The following is a 27,163-nucleotide window of genomic DNA, read 5'->3' as shown; positions in this document are numbered from 1 at the left end:
ATCAGTCAGATTGCCAAACCTCAAGGACTGCTAAACATAGACCCTGGAGGGAAGGTGGTGGGAGATGTGGGTACCAAATCGCTATGAAGTCCTGGCAGATGGAGAGCCTGTTCCATGTCAGGTGGAACAGACGGTGGCAGGGGGAAATCAGCCTCAACTGTGCTCTTCCTTACAGTGACCGGCAGAATATTGTTCCTTGTCCTCCTCATCCTCATCCTAGTCTTCCTTGTCCTCGTCCTCGTCCTCGTCCTCCCCCTCGTCCTCCTCCATCCGCTGTAGGTGAAACTCAAACAGCCTTAGCCTCCACTTCAGTGCAGCCCTCTGCAGAATGGCCATCAGCTGCAGGAGATGCACCTGGAGCCACACAAGCTGCACTGAGTCTGCACGGACACTAGAGGGCGCAGGATGGCAGATTCCCTAGCCCTCTGAACACACCCCTTTCAATTTCTAAACTAGGCAAGAAAGCATAGTAGGTCTAAACGAGAGCTTCTCAATGGGTGGGTCCCAATTCCTTGGGGATTGCAGGACTCTTCATAAGGGTTGCCTAAAACTATCAGAAAGCACATATCTATATTACGATTAAAACGATAACAAAACTTACAGTTATGAAGTAGCAAAAAAATAATATTTTGGTTGGGGTGACCATGACATGAGGAACTGTATTAAAGGGTCACAGCATTAGAAGTTTGAGAACCACTAGTCCAAACTAAGTAAGTCCTTAGGGTAAAATACACAGTTATTGGGCCCGCTTGGAATACAATGGGTTAAATCCAACAGGCTGTGGACATTGTTCACCCCCGTTTCTCTTTCCTCTTTCCATGTGGTTGTGGGAAAATCTCATATTATATATGAATGTTATCATATTTCTTGGACAGCGCTGGGCAGTACCAAGGACTCTGTAGCTGATGCCACCACACAGGGATCCTATTCACAGCAGTTAGCATCCTATGGCATCCGATGATCACGTTACTCACTGATACTGGGAGTGAGAGATAATGTGTTGCCATCCCACAGTCCTCCTCAAGTCCAGAGACCTATCCTGAAGGGCTACCTTGGACCTATCTGGAGAAGCCAGCTATAAGGTACCAGAAGCCTGAGTCCAGCCAGGGATGCAGAGGTTACAGTGAGAGAGATATCCTCTTCTGAGTGGGACAGCAGCCAGCCACCCAGTGAGATCTATGGGAGGGAGACTAGAGTGTTACTGCAACCTCAGCCTGCCATCTGAACCATAGATCCCATGTCACGGTACTAGTCACTGCAAAACCATCCTGACTCCCAAGCCACATTCCAGGAGCGCACACTCTGAGCTCCCCAGAGCCTCAATGACTGTTTAAAAAAAAGGCAGCAGAGCCATTGAAATGACTCCTTGGGTAAAGGCACAAGCCACCAAGCCTGATGACTTGAGTTTAAGCCTGAGAACTCATGTGGTAGGAGGAGAGAACTGAATCCCAGAGGTTGTGTCCCCTGACCTACATCACTGGATCACTTGCCCATCACACACAAACCAATCCATATGCATAAACCTTAAGCAACAAGGTAAAAGTGCGATGTAAAAGGAGAAAAAGAGGAAGTTGGCAAAGCTGCTTGGAAAGCCCCACCCTACACTGACAGACCTCTCTCCCTCTGCTCTTTCCCAAGCCTGAGAGGCCCCACAAGAGTTGGGGAACCAGAGAAGGTGGAGAAAAGAACAGGAAATCCCCAAGAACTTTTTTCTTAACAGAAACTGCTACTGTAACAGGAAGGGAGCCATGTGGGTGACTCTCCTCACTAAGCTAGGCTCATCTGGGTCACACCCACTCCAGTCACCCTACTCACACCCTGCAGCCTGTTCAGACACAAACATCCCATCACTCCTTGGGGGAGGATTTCTCATACTCCATGATCACGCTCCCCAACATCCTGAAAGGCATTTCTGACCTTCTGCTAAGACTTACACTTTTGGGACATCATTACTGTGTTTTTCCCCTCTTTGGACCCTGGTAAGTCTGTTTCAGCCCCAGGGTCTCTGCACCTGAAGATCCTCCACCTCTCTGCCCTTCTTGCTGTCTGTTTCAGACAGGGTCAGTCCTTGGGTATATGTGCTTTCTCTTGGAAGAGGCCTCTAGGATTAGCATCAACCTTCATACTCTGGTCCTGCTTTGTTCAGAGCACTTCCTCAGATCAGACACTGAACTCTTCTCTTCTCTTCTCTTTTCGTGTGTGTGTTTGTGTGCAGGTATGTGTGTGTGTATGTTGCACACTATATTAGTTAGAGTTTTACAGCTATGAACAGACACCATGAACATGGCAACTCTTACAAAGGACAGCATTTCATTGGGGCTGGCATACAGGTTCAGAGGTTTAGTCCATTATCATCAAGGAGGGAACAGGGCCTCATCCAGGCAGGCATGGCGCAGGAGGAACTGAGAGTTCTACGTCTTCATCTGAAAGCTGCTAGCAGAATACTGACTTCCAGGCAGCTAGGATGAGGGTCTTAAAGCCCACACCCACAGTGACATGCCTATTCCTACAAGGCCACACTTACTCCAAAAGTGCCAAACCTTCTAATATTGCCAATCACTTGGCTGAGCATAAACAAACCATCACACACACCCTCATAAACACACACACATGCACCCTCATGCACACACACATGCACCCTTATGCACATACACACAGGCCTGCTTTCCCATGCAGGATATAGAAGTCAACATGAGAATGTTTTTTCCTTCTTTTTGCTTTCTTTACTCTGCACTTCTCTCAAGACAGGGTTTCTCTGTGTAGCCCTGGCTATCCTGGAACTCACTCTGTAGACCAGGCTGGCCTCAAACTCACAGAGACCCACCTGCGTCTGCTTCACGAATGCTATGATTGAAATTGTGTGCTGCCACTACCCAGCTATCTTTTTCGTTTTAAAAAAGATTTTTAAATTTCTATTCACATGTACGTCTGTGTTTATCTATGCTTAGAGAGTAGGGAAGAAGTCAGGGCTCTGGAACTGAAGTTACTGGTGGCTCACAGAGACAGATGTGGGTGCTGTGAACTGAATTCACAGTACTAGTTGGTTGTAAGCGCAGAGCCAGGTCTACAGGCCTCAGAGTCTTGCCCCTATTTTTGAGTCAGGGCCTCTCAATTAACCCAGAGAGTACTATTCACCATTTTGTCTAGACTAGCTGGCCAGAACTACCCTAGAATTGGTTCCTGTTGTCTCTATCCCACAGTGCCAGGGTCTCAGCAAACAAGGACATATGTGGCAGTTTTACATACAGGGAGCACTCCACTTCTCAGACTGTGGCTTCTTGCATTTCTGTATTTAATAGTTTACCACCGTGAGGCCCCCACAGTACCCCCAAACAAGAGAGGGTACATAAACGGTTTATAACTGTGAGTCAGGGCTGCATGACATTTCAAAGGCTCTGCAGAGGCCCACAAGACTCTTCCTACCCTGAAGGCTCAAACACTTTGTGACCTCCAGGGTTAGGGACTCAGGAAGGAATGTGAGGGATGTGGGTGAATTAGTCTTCTAGAAAGCTCCATTCTGGCACAATAGTGACAGTAGAATACACACTCAGGAATGTGTCACACTAGGGGCTGTTCACTTGCCAGATGCTGATGTCCCTCCTTTTGGACAGCAATCCAGCTATGGGGTCCCAAGTAAGGCTTCTTGTTCTTCCCAAGAGGTCATTATCATCAAAGATGCTCATCACCAGACCAGACCTTTTACAGGCCTCTGCTTCTGTATGGGACCAGCAGGACATCTGGGCAGCTAGTTCCCTGCGGTGGAGGAGGGGAAAGCAAAAAGCAATGTGTGGGTGTGTGCCAGGGCCAGAGCTAAGGAGAACTCACTGCCCTGCAGCACACAACAGCTGCCCAATGAGGAAGTGATAGTATCCCCACAGGGACAGAGGTTGGCCAGCTAACATGGAGCACAACCAAGATGACCAACCCAAGCAGACTAGGAACTGGCAATGGGGATAGCTGGAAAGACATGAAAGGCAGGGCAGATCCAGGTCCTCACGTTCCTCACCTAATGTCCAGCTTTATGGAAACCTTAGGGAATTAGCAAGTCAAACATCTCAGGATACAATCTATGCTCAACTGCACAGTAGAAGCTCAAGGCTGAGCCAGAGGAACAGGCACCTGTGTTATACAAACAGTCTTCTTCCTGTGGGCTGAGTCCACACCTGTGGTTTTGAGACAGGGTCCCATGTATCCCAGGCTGGACACTGAACTCATTATGTAAAGGACGATGACCTTGAACTCCTGATCCTCCTGCCTCGATTTCCCAAGGGCTGAGGTTAGAGCCATGCACCACCGCATGCATTTTGTGGTGCACTTAGGGATAGACTTTAGACTTCAGTGAATCTTAGGCAAGCATTCTACCAACAGTCATAACTAACTCCAGCCTATCCTCCCTCCTCTCCCTCCCCCTCCCATTTTCATGTGACAGAGTCTTTTTTTTTTTTAAAACAAGGTTTGTCTGTGTAACCCTGGCTGTCCTGAAACTCGCTCTGTAGACCAGGCTGGCTTGGAACTCACACAGATCCATCTACCTCTGCCTCATGAGTACTGGCATTAAAGGAGAACCTCACCACCATCTGGCTATGATAGTCTTTCTATTCAGCCCAGTCCAGCCTTGAACTCAAGACACTCCTCAGTCTGCTGAAATTACTGGAGCACAGCACGCCTTAAGTGCTCTTTTGAAGGATATGTAAGACATTGCTGCAAGCAGGAGAGGGCAGAGGCCTCCAATTCGTTCCCCCAGTCCCTCTACAGATGGACGTCTTGTGCAGTCAGTCCTGGTGGGATTGAGTCAGAATAGGCTTCTCTGCCTTGCTGCTCAGCACTCAGGCTCAGGTTGGCACGTTGTCCCAGGCTGGAGGCAGCAGGTTCTTTGGGGTCCCTGAACCAGCTATGGAATGACTCACACATGGGCTCCTGATTGGCTGGGATGACAGGTCATAACAACTGTGCTCTGATGCTGCAGGCCAAGAAGCCAGCAACGGCCTTTCCCCAGTAGCCAGGGGAATGGCATGGGGCCTCTAGGACTGGTTCTGCATGGTCAATGACAGAGGTTGCCCTGGCCAGTGGCCAGCACCCAACACTCCTGGGAGGGTCCAGCAGTAACCCAGGGGTGCTGAGCCAGGCCTCGAAAAGAACAAGGTAGAATATCTCTCATTGTTCCTGACTGAGCCTATGTGTGTCCCTCTCTAAAAGGAGCTGCAGTTCACTGTGTCAGGCTGCAATGGGACATGCAGATTTGGTGGTCCCTGGGTCAATCCCTGCCTACAGCCTTCCCTTCTACCCATATGTTCTTGATACCTTGATTTCTCTGAGTCCTGTCTCCTTAGCTGTAAACCAAGAGTGAAGGTCCCTCTGTGTGGCGTTTACAGCCTATTTCTATGAAAGAAAGGGAAACAGAAGCTATGAGGAGACAGAGAAACTGAACCACCAGGCAAATGCTCGGTGGGGACATTGGAGGACTTTTACTGTGAAAGACCACAGGCTTCCTCAATGAGCTCCATCTGAGTACAGCACCCTGTGAGGAGGGAAGCCACCGACCTGAAAAGCTTCTCTTACAGGTCACACCTAGCGCAGTGGCATTAAAAACCGTGTTCTGTGCTGGTAAAGAGCCTGGGGTCACTGTGATCTGGAAGCATTCCTAGGTAGGTCCAGTGACTTCCTAACTCCTGTACTTCAAAGAGGAAATGAGGGGAGGGATCCAGCAATACCTCTCCTGGGCATATATCCAGAAGAAGCCCCAACTGGTAAGAAGGACACATGCTCCACTATGTTCATAGCAGCCTTATTTATAATAGCCAGAAACTGGAAAGAACCCAGATGCCCCTCAACAGAGGAATGGATACAGAAAATGTGGTACATCTACACAATGGAGTACTATTCAGCTATTAAAAAGAATGAATTTATGAAATTCCTAGCCAAATGGATGGACCTGGAGAGCATCATCCTGAGTGAGGTAACACATTCACAAAGGAACTCACACAATATGTACTCACTGATAAGTGGATACTAGCCCAAAACCTAGGATACCCAAGATATAAGATACAATTTCCTAAACACATGAAACTCAAGAAAAATGAAGACTGAAGTGTGGACACTATGCCCCTCCTTAGAAGTGGGAACAAAACACCCATGGAAGGAGTTACAGAAACAAAGTATGGAGCTGAGATGAAAGGATGGACCATGTAGAGACTGCCATATCCAGGGATCCACCCCATAATCAGCTTCCAAATGCTGACACCATTGCATACACTAGCAAGATTTTACTGAAAGGACCCAGATGTAGCTGTCTCTTGTGAGACTATGCCGGGGCCTAGCAAACACAGAAGTGGATGCTCACAGTCAGCTAATGGATGTATCACAGGGCTCCCAATGGAGGAGCTAGAGAAAGTACCCAAGGAGCTAAAGGGATCTTCAACCCTATAGGTGGAACAACATTATGAACTAACCAGTACCCCTGAGCTCTGGACTCTAGCTGCATATGTATCAAAAGATGGCCTAGTCGGCCATCACTGGAAAGAGAGGCCCATTGGACACGCAGACTTTGTGTGCCCCGGTACAGGGGAACGCCAGGGCCAAAGGGGGGGAGTGGGTGGGTAGGGGAGTGGGGGTGGGTGGGTAAGGGGGATTTTTGGTATAGCATTGGAAATGTAAATGAGCTAAATACCTAATAAAAAATGGAAAAAAAAAAAAAGAAAATGTAAACGAGGAAAATACCTAATTAAAAAAAAAAAGAAAATAAAAAAAAAAAAAAAAAAAAAAAGGAAATGAGGGGAGGGAAGGAAGGATGTAGCCAGGCAGACATCAGGGCAGGGACCGCAGATCTCCTGTTGCTGAGGGGCAGGTCTAGTACAGGGGCCCAAGCACCAAGGGCTTGCTAGACACAGGGGTGGGGTTTCAGGAGGAGGAAGGTACCTTCTCTCATGGCAGCAGGTATCCTGGGAAGTCCATGCCTACTGCTTGGGAACAGGAGTGTGAGGGTTAGGGACCCTCAGGGAGTGGCTCACACTTCATTCCATACATGTTGCAAAGTTTACAGACACACACACACACACCAACACCCCTCCCCCAACACAGAGATGTGTTACCTCACTGACTACTCAGAGGCTCCCATCCCTTCTGGCTCCAGTGAGAGCCCAGGAGGAAAAGCTGTTAGAAGGAGGACTCCTTAGAGTACCACATAGGACTCCGGAAGATATCCCCCCTGGGAGCTCGCTATTCTTACACACAGGAATATGAGTCCTTTGCTCATTCATTCATCCAGCCACCAAGTATGCATGGACTTGGCCTGAAGGTGTGCTGAGCGAATGACCCTAACCTTGGGCAGATGGAGAAGATGCTGACGGGTGGACGGGAAAGATGGATGCTCAGAGAAAGCCTCAATGTGCTCAGAGGTGAGTCACTATGACACAGAGAGAGCACGAACATGTGGGGAAATTAGGGAGGGAGGGAACAGGTCATTACCTACAACCACTGAGTTGTCACTCAGTACATGCTGAGCTCTGAGCTATAGGCTGTGACTCATTGCAACCCCATCAGAATGACCCATCTTCCCATCCTCTCTGGCCACGAATATCTCCACTGCTTCTGTCTCCAGCCCTATGGCTGCCACTGGGCCTTTTGCTCCCACACCTTCTTCAGGCTCTCTCCCTGCTCACATCTCTTACCTCCTGGAATACTTTGTCAAAATGGGAAGACTCTACACACAACCTCCGAAGCCTAACCTCTTTCCAGCTTTACTTTTTCCAATATTATAATGAGTTCAATGCCCAGGCTTTACTTTGCTTTTCTTTGCCATTAGAAGCCAGAGCCCTCAAGCTCACTAGGGACAGAGCATATTCTTAATACACGCTGAGCACAGCCATATGGCCTACCAAAGTGGACAGCTGGCAACAGGCTGTGACCCAGACTTGTACATGCTTTCATACACAGGCAGGTGGGTGGGAATGGAGGAGGTGCCAATCATCAGAGGGATCTTTCTACTGATCATCCTCTGACTTCTGACCCCATAGCAAAGTTCTGACATAAGATTAAGAACTATCTGACCCAGACTCTCCTCATTCAGTGGCGAGGTGTGTTTGGCTACAGAGGAGTCACTGGGTGTACACCAAAGCATCTAAGGTCCTCAGGATAAGAAGAGTCACTATAGGCTAGAACTTGTACTCCTCTGACCTCTTTGTCTGCTCCAGCTTCCAGACATCAGTTTCCAGGCTTGACTGGACCCTACGATATAATTGTGCATGGATGGCATCTGGAGTCGAGGACCCTGGGGCCTGGAGGCATGTATGCAGGTGACATTCAGTCATATAGACTCAGAAACTGCTCTCTTTAGCCCCAGCACTGCACACGATATTCCATCGTGTCTATTTTTGATTGAGGAGGCCCAAAGACCCTCTTTCCGAGGACAAGGGCCTCTTTCTGGGTATCTCCTTCAGACTCACTGACAACCTGGACAGAGTGTCTATGGAATGTGGGGGAGTGAAGAAAAAGGCAGCAGGAGATATCCTCTCCCTCCAGAAGGTGAAGGCCAGAAAGGAACTCCATCCACAGGAAGTCCTGAGGACACCCTGTGCCATGAAAATCCCTCTTTGAATGCTGTAGGAGCTTGGGTGTCTTGGGCTGGGGGTAGGGGTGAGGGAGACCCAGCCACTCCCAGGTCTGCTGGGAAGTGCTGGTCTAAGTCTCTAGGGAATTAGTTGCATTTACCAGAGCCAGGGACAGAAGTGCTGCTTGACATTTGCCTCTGCATCTTGCAGACCTCTTGAGGTAGCAGCCATTGGGATTAGAAAGAACCATGACACATGCACAAGCTCTGAAACAATGGTGGTGATGCTGGCCTCATGGTTAAGTAGGCCTGGTTCATCCTGGTACTTACAAGGTTCTTCTTACCTCTCAGCCTCAGTTTCCAGACCTGTCCTCTGAGATCACTGAAGAGGCTGTCCCCACAGTCTCTGTAAATGGCACCCCTTTCATCCATAGCTCTAATGCTCTGCAGGCCCTTTGGCCTCAGGTTGACTTTTCTAGGACCAAGTGGAGGCCAAGGCAGAGCAGGGATCAGAACCACTGGGGGATGATGCACAGGCTCGACAAGCTGCTAGACCATACCCGTAAAAGAAGACCACAGGTCACATAGGGCACTGGCACCAGGGTGAGCTCACAACATCCCTTCACTTGCCCCAAGTACCCAAGCAAAACTGAATGTGTGTGTGTTTACATGTGTATGCACGTGTGTACCATGTGTGCATTTGTGTATGCATGTTCTATGTGTGTGTGTGTGCATATAATTCCTATGATCCTCCATAGGAAGATGAGAAGCCTGGTGAGATACTGCTCACCCTCAGCTGCAATAACATTGTCACAAAGCCAGTGTGGGTGACAGTCATAGCCATGGCTCTCTGGACTCGGAATATTAATTATAACTCAACTGGTGACTGGGCTATCCAGATGCAGCTGTGTGTGGCTCCTGGACCTTTTTCCCTTGTGGTCATTAGGATGCTTGATGGAGCATCCTGGCTGAGCTTAGGAAGGCTCAAAGGAGCACCCAAGGGTCCTGCTCTGGACCTTATTGGGAGTGACCCGAGCCAGGCCTTTTCCTCAAAGCCCATATTGCCCAGACATGCTTCCCTGGCTCAGAAAATGGCACATAGAAAATGTACACATGGAGTAAAAATATATCCCAACTCAGACAGCACACCAGCCTTCACCACTCTGGGCAAAGATACACAGTCAGCATCATGAATATAACTTAGCCCCCCTGTAGAGCCAGCTCTGAAGGCCATCTCTCTTCCCTGTCTGCTCTACACATGGGGACTGGAGGCCTCTTCCCAGTGAACAGTATTATGGGACTGTTCCTAAATAGTCTTGTACCTCACTCAAAGCTGTCATTGTCCCCTGAGATCCTCAGGACAGAACAAGGAGGGAGGCCCTCTGTTACCTCCATTTCCTTGAGAGGGAAAATGGGGCTCACAGGGAGGCTAGTAATTGACTCAAGAGCTAAGTGGCAGTCAGAATGGGACAGAAAAGTCCTTTCACCCGAGCACAACTTCTCTTCCTAGGCTACAGCATTGTCTCAGTTTCCCCTTATGGTGCAGAGTCTCTCCATTCACAGCAGTGGTCATACTTGCAATGTTCTTCCTGAACCAAGTACTGGTTTGCCCCAGAGCCTGTTTTAAAGAGCAGGAGGACCTAGGATTTCCCTTGCTCTGCAGACTGGGGGTAGGGGTGAGGACTGTGTGTCTGCCCCCCTCCCACACAGCCAGGTTGACTGGGCACCATGAAGTCAAGAGGGCATCACTTCATTCATTACCTTGCATCAGTGCCTAGCCAGGAGCTATAAACAAAGCAGGCACTCAATACCCAGTGCTTTACAAAGGACTACCCCTGAATTCAGACTCAGACCAAAAATCCAAGATCTGGACTAGAAAAGCCATGCACTTCCCTAACAGATATGTGCACATTAGTGTGGGAATATGCACGTTAGTGCAGGTGCCCGTGGAGGCCTGAAGAGGTCACCAGATCCCCCAGAGCTGGAGTTACCAGTGATTGTGAGCCTCTCAACATGGGAGGAAATGAACTAGGGTCTGCTCAAAGAAAAGTAAGAACTCTTATGCATGGATCCACCCCACCAGTCCCCATATGTATTTTTTATTAGATATTTTCATTATTTCATTTCAAAATTATCACCTTTCCTGTTTCCCCTTTGAAAATCACCTATCACTTCCCCCATTCCCTATGCTCCCCAACCCACACACTCCAGCTTCCTGGCCCAGGCATTCCCCTATACTAGGGCATAGCACCATCACAGGACCAAGGGCCTCTCCTCCCATTGATGACTGACTAGGCCATCCTCTGCTACATATGCAGCTGGAGCCATGGGATTCTTTTTGGTTGGTGGTTTAGTCTCAGGGAGCTCTGGGGGTACTGGTTGGTTCATATTGTTTCTCCTATGGGGCTGCAAACCCCTTTAGCTCCTTGGGTCCCATATGTATTTTTAACTGACTTTATTTTAGGGCAGTTTTAGATTCATAGAGACATTGAGAGAGAGGCACAAAGACATTCCCTGGTCCCATCTGGTCAACACCCTCCACCAGAATGTAGCATGGACAATCATTGTCTTCACTCAGTCTACAGCCTACACAGCATTCATGCTTTGAGCTGCATGTTCTGGGTTCACAGATCCATGTCCTCTACAATGTATACAGACCAGCTTCACTGACCTCGGATACCCCGTGCTCCACCTTGTCCATATTTTCTCAAAGTGTCTCAAAGCCCCCAGATTCAATAGCTTCCAGGAGTTCTGATTTGACACTCATGGGGTCAAAGTGCAGGCAAATGGTGGAACCTGTGGAAGGTCATCAGACACACAACCTGGTGGTTGCAGCAGCAATCACCAGGCAAGTAGGTATACAATGTCAGCTAGTGATTTCTTCATTCTGCCTTCCCCACAACCTTGGTCAAGAGCCATGCTCCAAGGGGCTCACTGAGGGAGAAGAGACTCTGGGACATGCCTTGTCACTCTTGGCTATGTGGAACACCCACAATGCAAATTCCTCAGCCCAGGCCCTACTTATGCGTTAACCCTTGTTAACCAAATTGATCACAGAGTACAAATGACATGATTTCATGCAGTCAGGAAGAAAAGTGAAATCATGATACTTGCACAGAAACAGAAGGAACTAGAAATCATTGTTAAGCAAAATGAACGAGAATCAAAAAGGGAGGTGTGTGTAGGCGTGTGAATGTTTGTATATGGTGTGTGTGTACATGTGCTGTGTGGTGTATGTGTGTGTGTGTATGTGTGTGAATGTAAGTATGTGTGCAAGTGTATGTGTGGTGTATGTTTATATGTGCGAATGTATCTATGTGGTATGTATGTGACTGTGTGGGGGTATGTGTGGTGTGTGTGCATGTGTATGTGTGTGAATATAAGTATGTGGTATACGTGCGTGTGCGTGTTTTGGTGGGGGCATGTGTATGGTGTGTATATTGTGTTTATGTGTGTGTGCTTGGTGTATGTGTGGTGCGTGTATGTTTATACGTGTGGTGTGTGTGTATATGTGTTAATGTACGTATGTAGTATGTGTGTGTGTGACCTTATTAGCAGAGACTCAAAAGGACTTTCTTCCTGTATCCCAAGAAAATGACTGTTGGCCATGTTTCTGTTTTGTCTGTTGGGTTCTGTGGTTACAAGTTTGTAAAACCAAATCTTACTTTCAATTACATTTCAGTCATTGGGCACAAGCTGTTTTTACAGCCAACTTTTTGTGGTAAATATTACTTGTGGATTTCTTACCACCACATAAATTATAGATGTATCAAATAATAATAATAATAATATGAAGAGAAAAAGAAATGATAATAATCTAATAATAAGAAATAATATGAAATAATAATACTATGTATATATATAAATTTAAGAAATGTAGATTTTATATAAAGATTTATAGATAATATATTGATATATATTTATTGATATATGGATAGATATATAGATGTATAGATATGTACATATAGATATGTACATATATAGATTAATAGGTGATATATAGGTGTATAGATTGAAGATATATAGATGATATATAGATATATAGATGAATAGATAGATATAGAAATATGTAGATCGATATATCGATATATTGTTGTAGGTTGAAATGTTACATAAGGACAGATCACTGTACTGACTGTACTGATGAAGATATATAGATGGTATATACATATATAGATGAATAGATATAGAAATATGTAGATCGATATATCAATATATTGTTGTAGGTTGAAATGTTACATAAGGACAGGTCACTGTACTGACGTAACATGACACACAACTACAGCCAATGGCCTGTGTCACAATCATCTGAGCTGACTAAAGCCTGAAGGTGCATTGGACATATCTCCAAAGTAAGAAATTCAATATTGCTTAGACCAAGCTAAAGTCCCCAATTTACATATCTATCAATCTGGTCTGTCTTCATTCATAAGACATGAATAAATACATGCTGGAAAATTACAAAGTCGCTTACCCTGTCACCATCACGTCTTTTTTTTATTAATGATGACTCCAAGGGTAGTGATAAAAACAGGTGTCTCACAAAAAGTGCCTCAATTGGCTACCCATCCAGTGTAAGGAGAAAGAATAACCTTGGGATAAACCACACATCGGGTTAAATCTAAGCTGAATACTTAGCTTAGCGCCATTCCATTCCATGACCTTGGTACTCGATAATGTAATAAGGACCAACATTTATCACTCTCTGGTTAATGACTCTGAGCTCATTTATACTGTCAAAGAAAGTCTTAAATATTCCAACAAAGCTACATTACAAGAAAAACACTCTAACCCCAAATGTATGGAGATGACAGAGTTCCTTAAAGAGGAAATGACCAAATCACTTAGAGAAATCCAGGAAAACAGAAAAAAAAATGTAGAAAATCAATGAATGCCACAAAGAAGGCCAAGAAAACACAAAACAAAATGTAGAGGAAGCCAAAATTCCTATAAATAAAGCCAAGAAAGAAGACACCAACGGGTGAAGTAAACAAAACTATTCAATACATAAAAGTGGAAATAGAAGGAAAAAAGAAAACCAAAACTTAGGAAATAGTGGAAATAAAAATTTAGGACTGCAAAAAGGAACTACAGAGGCAAGGTTCAACCACAGAACACAGACATGGAAGAAAAATCTCAATCATTGGATAAGCAATAGAAGGAATGGGTAAATCAGACAGTGAAAATGATAAGTCTAAATCTTCCTGATATAAAATATCATGGAAATCCAGGACATTGTAAAAGGACTAAACATAAGAATACTTAGGATGAGAGGAAGGAGAATCCTCGCTCAAAGTTTCAGAAAGTATTGACAACCAAATCCTAGAAGAAAAACTTCCTAACATAAAGAAAACACAAGAATCATCAAAACACCAAACAGAAGGGACCAAAAAATAAAGTCTCTTCTCTGTGTAATAATCAAAACATACCGTTCAAGGAAAGAATACTAAAAGCTGCAAAGGTAAAAAGCCAGGAAAAACATAAAGGAAGATCTATTAAGATCACAGATGTCTTCTCCTTGGAGTCTGTAGATGCCAGAAGGGTTTATACACATGTGCCGCAGAAACAACAGATGCCTGGATTTTAATATGTAAAAAAATGACTACACTGTAAATAGAAAAAATTAAGATAGTCCATGATAAACTCAAATTTAAGCAAACATACAGACCTACACAAAGAGATAGAGGTAGAATCTAACTGAGGAAGTTAAGGATACACGGGTAGTAAATAATCTCTTACTGTCTACAAAAGAAGGGAAAGCACACACACAGCCCAACACCAACACCACCCACAGCTGCAACAACAAAAAAATACAAGGAGTTAGCAATCACCATTTATTGACTCATTCAATAAAAATAAGTTTTGATTTGGGAGAAAATGTAGCTGTAAATTGGCCCAGGACTTTGAGGTTTTTGTGTCTGAAAGCTATACAACTTTCTGTCTCAGGTTGGGTGTGGGCGGTGGGGTTTTGAAGATAAACTTCTGAGTATACTTTTGTGTCTCTCACTGATCAGTAGTGACTTAATTCCAATAAATTCTTTTTTTTTTTAATTTTTTTTCCCAGACTGGGTTTCACTGTGTAGCCCTGGCTGTCCTGGAACGCACTCTAGACTTGTTGGGCCTCTAACTCAGCAATCTGCCTGCATCCGCCTCCCGAGTGCTAGGATTAAAGGAGTGCACCACCACCACCCAGCCCAATAAATTCTTATCCTTTGCATTGTCGTGGAGTGTGAGTTGTGTTGAACCTGACTGGGCCCAACAACTTAAAAGCTTTACCACACTGCTGACATTCATAGCATCTGTTCCAGTATGAATAGTCTCATAAAAAGAAGAATATACATAAAAAGAAGTTCAATGAAAAAGCTTCACCATACTAAATAGATTCACAATGTTTCTACCCAGTTCAAATTCTTCCATGATGAAGATGACTACAAAATTGTGCAAAGGCTTTGCCACATTAAGTATAATCAGAGGGTTTCTCCAACAGCCTTTCAATGGCTAGGGACAGATCTCATGACCAAACCAACTCTGAGAAAAGCAAACATTTAAATTGGGGTTTCTCTGCTGTGCAGTTTGTCTTGTGAGTGCCTAAAGAACTATGACATACAAAGGCTTTACTACGTTCATAACATTCACGTGGTTTCTCACTTGTATGTGATCTTTTGTCACCTTAGATGACCGTGACATCAAATGCTTTACTACACCGATTACCTTCCTAAGGTTTCTGTCTTCTATGTGTTCATTAAAAATAATGGAGACTATAGAGTTGTAAAAAGTCTTTATTTACCACATTGATTGCTTTTATGAGGTTTCTTTCCAGTGTGGAATCTTTAACGTTTTGAAGATGAGTGGGATATGCACAGGCTTTAGCACACTGACGACATTCGTAAGGTTTCTATCGAATATGGGTTCTTTTATGATTATAGAGACAATAACTTTGTGAAAAGTCTTTTATCACATTGATTACGTTTCAAAGGTTTCTCTCCATTATGGGTTCTTTTATGATATTGGAGACAACTGTGACCTGCAAAGGCTTTATTTACCATATTGATTACATTCATAGGGTTTCTGTCCTGTATGTGTTCTTTTATGACGTTGGAGATTACTGTGACCTGCAAAGGCTTTACCACAATGATTACATTCATAGGGTTTCTCTCCAGTATGTGATCTGTGATGACATTTTAAACTACTGAGTCGTGCAAAGGCTTTACCACATTGATTACATTCATAGGGTTTCTCTCCGGTATGTGTTCTTTTATGATATTGGAGAACTTTGTGAATTGCAAAGGCTTTACCACATTGATTACATTCATAGGGTTTCTCTCCAGTATGTGTTCTTTTATGATATTGGAGATGACTGTGACCTGAAAAGGCTTTACCACATTGATTACATTCATAGGGTTTCTCTCCAGTATGTGTTCTTTTATGATATTGGAGACAACTGTGACGTGCAAAGGCTTTACTACATTGATTACATTCATAGGGTTTCTCTCCAGTATGTGTTCTGTGATGACATTTTAGACTACTGAGTTGTGCAAAGGCTTTACCACATTGATTACATTCATAGGGTTTCTCTCCAGTATGTGTTCTTTTATGACGTTGGAGAAGACTGTGTTGTGAAAATGCTTTACCACATTGATTACATTCATAGGGTTTCTCTCCAGTATGTGTTCTTTTATGACATTGGAGATGACTGTGTTTTGAAAAGGCTTTACCACATTGATTACATTCATAGGGTTTCTCTCCAATATGTGTTCTGTAATGACATTTTAAACTACTGTGTTGTGCAAAGGCTTTACCACATTGATTACATTCATAGGGTTTCTCTCCAGTATGTGTTCTTTTATGACATTTGAGATGACTGTGTTGTAAAAAGGCTTTACCACATTGATTACATTCATAGGGTTTCTCTCCAGTATGTGATCTGTGATGACATTTTAAACTACTGAGTTGTGCAAAGGCTTTACCACAATGATTACATTCATATGGTTTCTCTCCAGTATGTGTTCTTTTATGACGTTGGAGAAGACTGCATTTTTTAAAGGCTTTACCACATTGATGACATTCATAGGGTTTCTCTCCAGTATGGGTTCTTTTATGACGTTGGAGATGATTGCATTTTTTAAAGGCTTGACCACATTGATGACATTCATAGGGTTTCTCTCCAGTATGGGTTCTTTTATGATATTGAAGATGACTGGGTGTTGGAAAGGCTTTATCACATTGGTTATGTTCATGTGTTTTCTCTCCAATTTGTCTTCTTTTATGACATTGGAGATGACTGGGACATGAAAAGGCTTTAGAACGTTCATTACATTCATAGAGTTTCTCTCCACTATGATTATTTACATACCTGCAATGAAAATTGGCACATGTGATATGTTTACTACATTAATTTCCCTGTTCAATCATTTCATCAAGATAAATAAAGTTTACAAGTTGGTCTAATGATAAAGATGTACCAGATCATCTGGTTTTATCACTTTATATGTTCATGGGGTTCTCCCTCATTATGGGTTGTTTTGCATCTTCGAGATATCTGTGATGGTTATTACATGACTGATATTTATAACATCCTTTTTGTATGGGATATTTACATGATGTATTTCATCTATATGTGGAAAATGGAACACCTCAGAGCTTTATAACACTAATTACTTTCATAATTTTTCCTGTAGCGTAATTATACCACATTTGACTGTGAACCAGGACAAACAAAAGAATTTCCAAATTCCTAGTACCCATAAAGATTTTCTACAGTGTGAGCTTGGGGAAGTTCCCAGGAAAATTAGAAAACCAATTGATTACAAACTTTATCATATTAAGAATGTCTACCAAAGGCAGAATCTGACATATTTTCTCACTTTTCTGGGATAGAAAGCAGTACATTGCTTCTTTCAATATCCCTATGCTCAAATGGCTTTTATCCATTGTGACACATGATATATATATTAAAAGAAAAATAACAGATGAAAGGTTTCCACATTGCATTCACACTGTTTGACTTTTTGTTCCTCATAGACATGTAATATATGAATTAAGGTTTCTCCTATGACAATACTCTTGACTCTCATAAACAGTACCCTAAACAAATGATCAATTTCACTATAAGAATATGAGTATCACCAACTTTCCCATGGATTATTTGCTAATCTGAAGGTTTTGGATATATATTTATCACTATTCGATGTGCAATATCTAAGTCTTGTAAGTCTATACACATTGTCAGATCAGTATAGCTCTAATGGAGGTACAAATTGAATAAAGGTATCTCTTAAGGCAATGTTTCCTTGTCTTTTTTTAAAAAGGAGGAATGCTTTGATAGATAAATCAGATAACTACATCGAGGCACAACATTTTGTTAAGAATATTATAATTAGGGCTACCGAAATGGTTCAGTGGTTAAGAGCAGAGAATGCTCTTCTGAAGGTCCTGAGTTCAAATCGCAGCAACCACATAGTGGCTCACAACCATCAGTAACGAAATCTGATGCCCACTTCTGGAGTATCTGAGGACAGCTACAGTGTACTTACATATAATAAATAAATAAATCTTAAAAAAAAAGAATATTGTAATTATAGTTACACTTGAATTATTGACATTTTACACTCCTGCTTTTCTATAGCTTCCATAACATAGTAAAATTTCTTCAGAGGCATAATTGCATCAGCTTGCACATGAAAATTACCTTTCATTTCTTCTTGAACTTTGACAATGTCCTTCAATTTGATGGTTTTCCCAAGTGTAGCCTAAAAGACAGTACCAGAAAAATGAATGATATAGTATTGGAAATAAGGTAAAATTCAAGGTACTGTGAATTTTCACATCACTGGACACTATTTATTCAACTCAATCTTCCTTGTTCTCGATTGAAATAACAGAGCACCATCATTCACCAAGAGACATGTCTTCCCACTATTTTGAAAAGCAAAAGAAAATTCACAGTCATACCTATAACCGTGAGGTTCCAGTAGGTCTCCAGCATCACATCTTTGTAGAGACTCTTCTGGGAAGGATCCAGCAACTTCCACTCTTCCCCAGTGAAGTTCACATGCACATCATCATAAGTCACTGCATCCTAAAATATCCCATACATGTGTACATCACAAAGCATGGTACTGAAATCACTGTAAAGTAAATGTACGCTTCCTTGACCATATATTCATGTAATTGTGGTGCTTCCTCCACTGACTTCCTGACACAGAAGTTATAATCTAAGTACCATAACATTTTAAAGGAAATTGAGTTGAAGGTTCACCTGTGTTGCTTATGAACATTTTAAATAAATAGGGTAAAGTCTTTCGAGAGGAATTCCAATTGAGAGGGAGATGTAGGGTGAAACAGATCAACAGTACTGAGGACACATCCCAGAAATTGTAAGAAGAATCACTAAGGAGAAAAATCATGGACAAGCAGGGTGTATTTGTTCATGTCTTTAATCCCAGAGTCACGGGCAGGTATACGTCATTGAGCTGGATCCCTGTCTGTTCTATGTAACACATTCCAGGACAGCAAAAGTTACATATTAAGACCCTTACTCCACTGCAAAAATCAACCACGGAGACAAAAATGATAGAAAGAACTCAGTTGTTTACTACAGTTCCTACAAAGAAGAATACATTCCCTGCACTTCTGTACTAATCTAGCAGAAACAGGAAGTGTACCGCTTTAAAATGCAACATTAGTAAAACTTTACTAGCAATCAAGGCACATTTAATGGACCAATGGACAGATGAAAATATTAGTAATGTAAGTGTAGAACATAAAAAGCAGCATAAGGCAGGAGAGAGCGATAACTCAGCCGTGGAAAGCTCTTGCTGGTCTTCCAGATAACAGTGGTCAATACTAGCATTCACGTGACCCATGTCTTTATGAACAGGAGTTCTGAGTCCACCTTCCAACAACACTAACGATGAGGCACACATGATATTCATATTCACGCACACAGGCAAAACACTCCTATTTATTAAAAAATTTCAAAACAAACACAAGAGTTTAGGGAAACATCAACACCCTGAATCCAATGACTCTGAAGCCACAGTCAGTATTGATGTCATGAGCATATGCCATCCTAAAAAATAGACTATAACCTATGTGCCCAGGGGGTAGACAGAGGGCCCCAACCCTGCTCAAAGGAGAAACAGAGGAGATTGGGAGGAGGGAGTCTGTGAGGGCAGGGACCTAGAGTAGGGACAGTGATCAAGGTGATAATGAATATCTAAATGATAAGATAAACAAAAAAAAGGAAAGAAAGAAAAAGGAAAATTTTGAGTGAATATACACTTTCATCTTCCCCAAGATGAATCTAGAAAGGCTCCTGCACTGTTCAAATGTCTAACGTCTCTGCTGACACTCAAGGCAATATCTTGACAGCCACATCTTGCAAAATCAGAAAGCAAGATGTATCTTTCCAACATAAAATGGCACTGAATACGCCTTCCCATTCCAATCGATAGGAATGTGCACACAGGGAGAGAAGATTGGACAAAGGCAAGAAAAACAGCAGGGCAAACAACAAATCCTAGTTTTGTCTCAAACACATTGGACTTCAATTCCTAAAGGCATAGATGGTGCTCTTCCTGTAACTTCTCATACATCTCTCAGTTTGGGTACTTCATCTCCCTGTAGCATCTCTCCAAGGCAGATTTCTCAATGCATTATTTTTCTCCACAACCTGTGGTCACAAAATGCAACTCAAGCATCAACCTCACCACTTAAATGCAAGGAACTCTCACAGAGTCTTCCCTGGGATCCTGACTCTGTCAAAAGATGGCTGGAGTGGTGCTAAACTGAAACCATAGAGAAAGAATCTATGACCATGGTATTTTCATCTTTCAGTTTCCAGAAGTGGCACAATGTGGATGATCCTGTGAAGTTTGGCTTCTAAATTAATGGACCCTGCCTCGCTTGGACCACATTTGCAGCAGGTTTTGTTTAAGGTTCCATCCTGGGATGAGGAAACACTGTGAATACTCCTCCCATTAATTTAAAACATACAAGCAGGAGGAAGTGCTACACTTAGGGTACCTTCATAGGCGCATCCCCACAAAGGCATTTGCTCCACTAAGTTCATAGCCACTTTATTCATAACAGTTAGAAACAGGAAAGAATGCAGATGTTCCTCAACTAAAATGTGGACACAAAAACCATGTTTCATTTACAAAATGGAGTGCTATTCAGGTGTAAAAAACAAGGACATCATGAATTTTGCAGAGAAATGGGTACAATTAGAAACTAATATCTGGAACGAGGTAACTCAGGCCCAAAAGGTCATGCATGTACATACTCACTTACAAGTGAATAATAACCATAAGTACAGGATACCCACACTGCACTTCATAGACCTAAAGACAGTAAACAAGACAAGGCACAAATGAGCATGGTTGAATCTCACTCAGAAGGGGATATGAAAGAGACAGAAGAGGCAGACGGAAGGGAGAGAACTGGATGGGACAGTAGTTAAGAAAGAAGGGGAGTGTTAGGAACAGGTGTGGTAAGAGACAAGGGAAGGCCAGAGAGCCAGGAAAATGAAATGAAATCAGCACATGCTGGGAGGGAGCAGGGTTAGGGTGGAGGCATCTGTAGAATGTGCCTGAGAATATGAATGGGAGGGCACAAATGCAGCTAGAGAGGTGATCTTAACTGAGATAGATAGCACTGAGTTATGGACCAGAAGGGGTGACATCTTGCAGTCAGGCAGAACCAGCAGTGAAGTGTTCAGTACACCAAGAAAACCAAAAACCGTTCCTCCCAAAATTTGTTCTGTCTGCAAGTAAGGCAGGCACAAAGTTGAAACAGAGACTGAGGGAATGGCCAAACTATACCCTGACCAACTGGTAACCCATCCCATGGGCAAGCACCAAGGCTTGCATTACTGAGGATAATTTGTTATACTTGCAGATAGTAGCTTAGCATCATTGTCCTCTGAGCGTCTCCATCTAGCATCTGACTGAAACATATGCAGAGACCCACAGCCTAACATTGGACAGGGCTCAGGGATTATTTTAAAAGAGTTCTCGAAAGAATTGATGGCCTCTGAAGGAAAAGGAAGTCCATGAGAAGACCCTCTGAGTCAACTAACCCAGAACCTAGGAGACTCTCAGAGATGGAGCCACCAACCAACGAGCACACACAGGCTGGGATGGAGGCCCCCACCATATATGTAGTGGATATGATGCTCAGTCTTCATGGGGTCCCCAACATCCAGAGCAGGGCATGTCCCTTAAACTGTTCCTGTCTGTGAAAACTGTTTCCATAACTGGGCTGCCTTGTCTGACCTCAGTGGGAAAGGATGTGTCTAACCCTGCAGAGACTTGATATGCCATAGTTGGGGGATACTCAAGTGGTCCCCACCCCCCATGGGGAGATAAAAGGGAGTCAGTGATGAGGGACTGTGGAAGGTGGAATGGGGTGGTTGTACCGATTAGAATGTAAATTGAGTAAAGAAATAGGAAGATTGAACAAAAACATATCAATAGAATAAAAATATGAAAATCAAGCAATAATTTTTAATCAATACTCAATATTTCAGGGAATAAGCCAAGTACAAAGATTTTTTTTTTTTGGCCAAAATATCACACAAATGACTTCTTCCTAAAGTTTTCAATGTAAATTGAATAAAGAAATAGGGGAAGTCGGGTCATGGTGGAGCACGACTTTAATCCCAGCACTCAAGAGGCAGAGGCAGGGGGATTTCTGAGTTCAAAGACAGCCTGGTCTACAAAGTGAGTTCCTGGACAGCCAGGGAGACACAGAGAAACTCTGTCTCAGAGGAAAAAAAAAAAAGAAATAGGAAGATTGAACAAATACTTATCAATCGCATAAAAATATACAAATCAGGCAATATTTTTGTTTGTTTGTTTGACCTACTCAATATCTCAGGACATAAGCCAAGTACAAAAGTTTTCTGTTTTTTTTTTTTTTTGGCCAAAATATCACAGAAATGACCTCTTCCTAAAGTTTTTCAGTCTATTTTCCACTGAAATAGTATGACCTCAACTTCGTGTGGCTGCATTACTATCAACACTCCAATCTTCCAGACCCTATGGGAACAACTGATTAAGCTCCATGTACACGGACACATTTCTGACAGACAGGTCACTGACACAAAGAACAGCAATGACACATCCTAACAGCGGTCTTTCAACCCTTCCAATGGGAGTCCTGAGGGTCTTGGGGTTCCAGTCAAAGCATCAAGGTTTTATGCCCAACTCACAGAAACTGCAATGACCAGCACAGAGCCGATTGCAAAGCAAACACACAGAGGTCTTTTTTATAAGCTCAGTAACAAGGACTCTCAGCAGTCAAACTCCCATTAGGTACAAACTGAGAGATCAAGTCTAGAGGTTTTGAGTATTTATTGTAGTTACAACAAGAGTGGGGAGTTTGCATACAAATCGTCTGGCATAATGTGCAGGAACCAAGCAAGGGAGGAAAAAAAAAAAAAATCTGACAACCATAATGGGTAAGCTGTTTCTGTTTTTGTTTTCTATAGGAGGTCTTAGTTATCTCTATGTAGCTGACCCTGCTGATGTACCTTAACTGGCTGTTGATAAGGGGATGTTGTCATGGGATTTTTGCTGGAATGTACAAATGTACATTCTCAAAAAGCAAACTCTTTGGGATTTACAAACTCATCTCTGTTCCTAAGCCCCTGATTATAGACAGAAACTCCTGGTTAACCACAACCATGCCTGTCTGTAGACTAGACTTTGTCCAAAGACCTACCTCACTATCTGTTACTGCAGACACTATTATCAGCTGCCGTTACCACTGGAACAGAGGAGCAGTGGAAATTTCCTCTCCTCCTGTGCAAGCCTCCTATAAACACCATAGACAATCCCCACCTGCCTATCCATTCCTGCCTGATCCCTGTGTCTCAGCCCCCACTTGGGCAGATACTCCCTGTTCTACCACATTCCATGCCTGAAAGGACACAAGGTAAGGTTCCTTAGATCAACTTCATGATTGGTTTCTTAACCCAGATTCAATTTTCCCAGTTGTTCCAACATTGTATGAAACACCATGGGCTGCTTGACCTCTCTCCTGACTATGTCTCCTTGTGGATTACTAAGATCTTCTGTTCCTGCCTGTCTCTTCTCCCAGCTTTTAATATCACAAAGCATCCCCCTGTTGACCATACCCACAAAATAGGTCAGTAAGATAGGAAACTGTCAGTGAACACACTCTTCAAATCCATGCATCAAACAGTAACCCAGGAACAAAACTCCCACCCAAAAAGACAAACCCAGAGGCCAGTACCTAGGTCAATAATCACCCAAACAGAGATGGCTACACACCAGCATAGCAACATAGAGAGTAACAGCCAGGAACAATTGCAACCAAGAAATCCAAGCTATCTCATCACAGCAGGTCTGAGAAATTAAAGCATGCAACAGATAAAGTGCAAAAGAGGTTGTTTGGGGGAAGGGAGAGGAGTGAGAACCTGGGGAAGGGATAGAAGTACACAAGAGGACCTGCAGACAGACACACAGACAGGGAGGAGAAAGAGAGCCATGAGGGGAGAGATGACAGAGAGTGTGCATGTGCAGAGAACAGAGACAGGGAACAAAAATAGAGAGCTGCTATAGCTGGTGGTCCATGTATATAAAGCACGCCTGACAACAGACACAGGGGATGGAGGCAGGAAATGACATAAGCTGTTGCTAAGTCCCTAAGAGCAGGACATGAGATTACCTGTACACTGACAACTACAGAGGCAAGGTTCACCCACAGAACAGGAAAAGAAGACAGAATCTCAGGGATTCAAGATGAAGAGAAAAAATTGATATCTCAGTTAAAAAATGTGGATTCTAAAAGTTTCATGGCAACAAACAATTGGGACTTCTGTAAAATATGTGAAGGTGAAATTACAAACAGTCGAAATAGAAGAATATCCTCTCAGAGGTCTATAATTTTTCAATAAAACCATAAAAAATTCTGAAATTATTAAAGTCCCTTTGCCAAATAATAATCAAATCACTAAACATATGAAGTAAAAGATATGAAAAAACTGCAACAGAACAAAAATTAACAAAACTTAAACAAAACAAAAACAAGTATAATGTATGAAATCAGACCTATTAGATTTTTACCTGTCTTCTTAATGTATACTAAAAGACAAAGGGGTTTGGACATGTGTGCTACAGACTCAAAGAAACCACCCTTGTTTTCACAAGCCAGCCTAACTAAGGTCCAAACGATATGGGCAATGATATGGAAGTTATCAGAGGTCAATCCCTGATGGAGCAAGTGAGGAGCAACACGAGAGACCTCACAGGTGCTCACATATGGCTTATACTTCCCATCCAGCCCCAGAGAGGACTCACCACCCCAGCTTCCACTGCTCAGCACCCTGCCCCTACCCTCTGTGGGCAGTAACCCTGTGCTCACCATGTCTCGAATTCAGAGCTTCCCTGAGGTCCTCTCACAACACCCAACAGCAGAGTCAGAGCAGGACACAGAACCATTCAAGCCTGCAGAGCCAAAGTGAACTTGGGGAAAGGCACCCATAAGATCCCGCCTCCTTGTCTGACTGGCAGGTCTGCCTGTGGAGATCTTGATTGGCCAGTGGGTCTCACCCTTCCTCAAGGTTAAAGTGTGCTTCAAGTCCAGGGCCACACCTTTTCCAGATCTCAGGTGTGGTTTGCACTACATTAGCATTTGAGCCAGTTCCCCAAGAGGACTTTTACTCCTCCCAGCTCTGGGGGAGAACTCACCATTCAGGTGGGGCATTGGGCTATGCACAGACGACAGGTTGGTCTACAGTTGAGTGGAGGTCTGAACCCGGGAGGGTGATAATTCACCTATGTGACAAGGAAGGCATCAATTCCCTCATGCTTCTGGAACTCAGGCTCCTGCCTAAGTTACTGTCCCCCACCGCCACCCCCAACCACCACAAGAGAAGCCTGGCTACAAGTCATGTAGGCAATGTCCCAAGCTTCTGACCTTCAGGCTAAACTCCTCCCCAGTTACCTAGCAACAGTAAAGACCATAAAAAGGGTTGTTCAGCCCCGCCTATCTCTCCTGCTCTCACTCCTTCAATCTCTTACCTCTCACTTCTTGCACTCCTCTCTCCTCTTTCCTTTCTCTTTGTGTTCTCCTCTCCTCTCCTCTCCTCTCCTCTCCTCTCCTCTCCTCTCCTCTCCTCTCCTCTCCTCTCCTCTCCTCGTCTCCTCTCCTCTCTCCCTCTTACTCTCTTTCTATCTAGCCTCCCCCCTTCTAGGCTTCTAGGGGGGCCTCTCTCTCTCTTCTACCTTCTCTCTTTCTCCCTGCCTTTCTATAATAAAGCTCTAAAACCATAGAATGTCTCTGTTCATCAAGGCCCACTGTGCTTGGAGGATGGGATAGGCTTTCTCGTAATGAGCCCTTTCTACTCTCCAGATGGAAGGCCTTCTTGTGCTCCAGTCCAGATCCACTGTGCTCTCTCACCGGTGTGGGAACCTCTCATCCCTCATCCCTCTCTCCCATAACCCCAGGGCTTTAGGAAAGGAGCCCCGGGGCTCCCAGGTTGGGCTGCTCCTTGTTCAGACCCAAAGAGTGGGTCAAAGGCTTAGATGCCGACCTGGGGCTGAGTTGAATGTATGGCAGCTCTCCCACATCTCTGTCCAGAGCATAGGTGGAACTCTGGCAGTGTGTGGGCCTTCCTCCCCTTTCCTTTCTTCCCCAGGGCCCCCTTTTAGTTCCCAACACATTCCAGCTCAGGCTAGTCAGCTGCCTGCTCCTGTTTTCTGTGAGCAATGATCCTGCATTACCAGGACCTGACTTCAGACCTTGCCTGAGCTTGCCTCACAGCACTTGTCTTCTTCTTCCTGAAATCCAGGGGAAGAGCATGCATAGCCCATTACCCAAGGTGCAGTGGGGTTATCAATCTGAGTGGGAGGGTGCCCAGGCAATGAACATTAAAGAGGGAATTTAACAAACAAGAGTTTTGTTTGTGGCTCAGTGCTGGGCTCAGGGAGACTGCAGCTCCCTTTCCCAGATGATAGGTACCAACCAACCCTGGGAAGAAAGACAGAAATGTAAGGGAAAGACTGTTGAGCCATCTTGTTAGCCAGCACATCGCCATCAGTGGCAAAGTAGAGAAAAGCCACAGTTGTATTAGGACAGGTTCTCTAGATGAACATATCTCAAATAAGAATGAATTTCTCTGTGGATACAGAAAGGAAATTTAATAGAATGTCTCTCTAATGCCTAATATAGAAAGGCTCTCTGCCAAGGGAACTTAGAAAAATCAAGGACGGGTTATCTCATGTTGCAGGATATTACAGCTGATATTCACTATGTACTAGAATTCTGAAGAAATAAGTATTTTTCAATGCCAATTTTAAAAATCAAACTAGCAAATCACCTTTTCTAACATACAAAAATAGGGCAAGTATAAAAAATGAAAGAACAACCCTGTTCATTGTCTTTTATGTATGTAGGATGCCAAAAGAATCTATTGCCTAGATTGGAGGTGGATCTGATGATCTCAAAAGATCAAGATTAAGAAATGGTTTCTCACTTCAAAAGGTATACTGAAGACATTTCCCTCACAGTAAGCAGGGTTAGACTTAGGGTTAGGCTATTAGAGGGTTACGGTTAGGATTAGGGTTCTTAGTGTTAGGGTTTTTAGAG

General features: G+C 43.6%; 2 protein-coding genes across 3 annotated transcripts in view; both read right to left on the bottom strand.

The window, feature by feature from the left end:
• Nucleotides 1–27,163, bottom strand: part of Gm10479 (predicted gene 10479) — a 46,564-nt gene that overhangs the window by 10,156 nt on the left and 9,245 nt on the right. For both annotated transcript variants that reach the window (XR_003950222.1, XM_030247037.1), the window contains exons 2-3: nt 18,497–18,623; nt 18,234–18,294 (exon numbers count right to left, since the gene is read on the bottom strand). Coding sequence is in view for 1 of the 2 variants with exons in the window: in XM_030247037.1 (XP_030102897.1) it covers nt 18,234–18,294; nt 18,497–18,623 (188 nt within the window). In the remaining variant the exon portion in view is untranslated. The remainder of the gene's footprint in view (nt 1–18,233; nt 18,295–18,496; nt 18,624–27,163) is intronic.
• Gm29758 (predicted gene, 29758) lies at nt 217–16,768 on the bottom strand (the record flags this gene model as incomplete). Its single annotated transcript, XM_006515297.4, has 2 exons — nt 217–354; nt 15,599–16,768. Coding segments are annotated over 2 exons (1,308 nt in total), but the record flags the coding sequence as incomplete, so codon positions are not given.

Source organism: Mus musculus, chromosome 12 (assembly GCF_000001635.26).
Source record: "Mus musculus strain C57BL/6J chromosome 12, GRCm38.p6 C57BL/6J".
Lineage (NCBI taxonomy): Eukaryota > Metazoa > Chordata > Mammalia > Rodentia > Muridae > Mus > Mus musculus.
The sequence above is the reverse complement of the archived record's forward strand: the minus strand, read 5'-3'. Positions and strand labels throughout refer to the sequence as shown.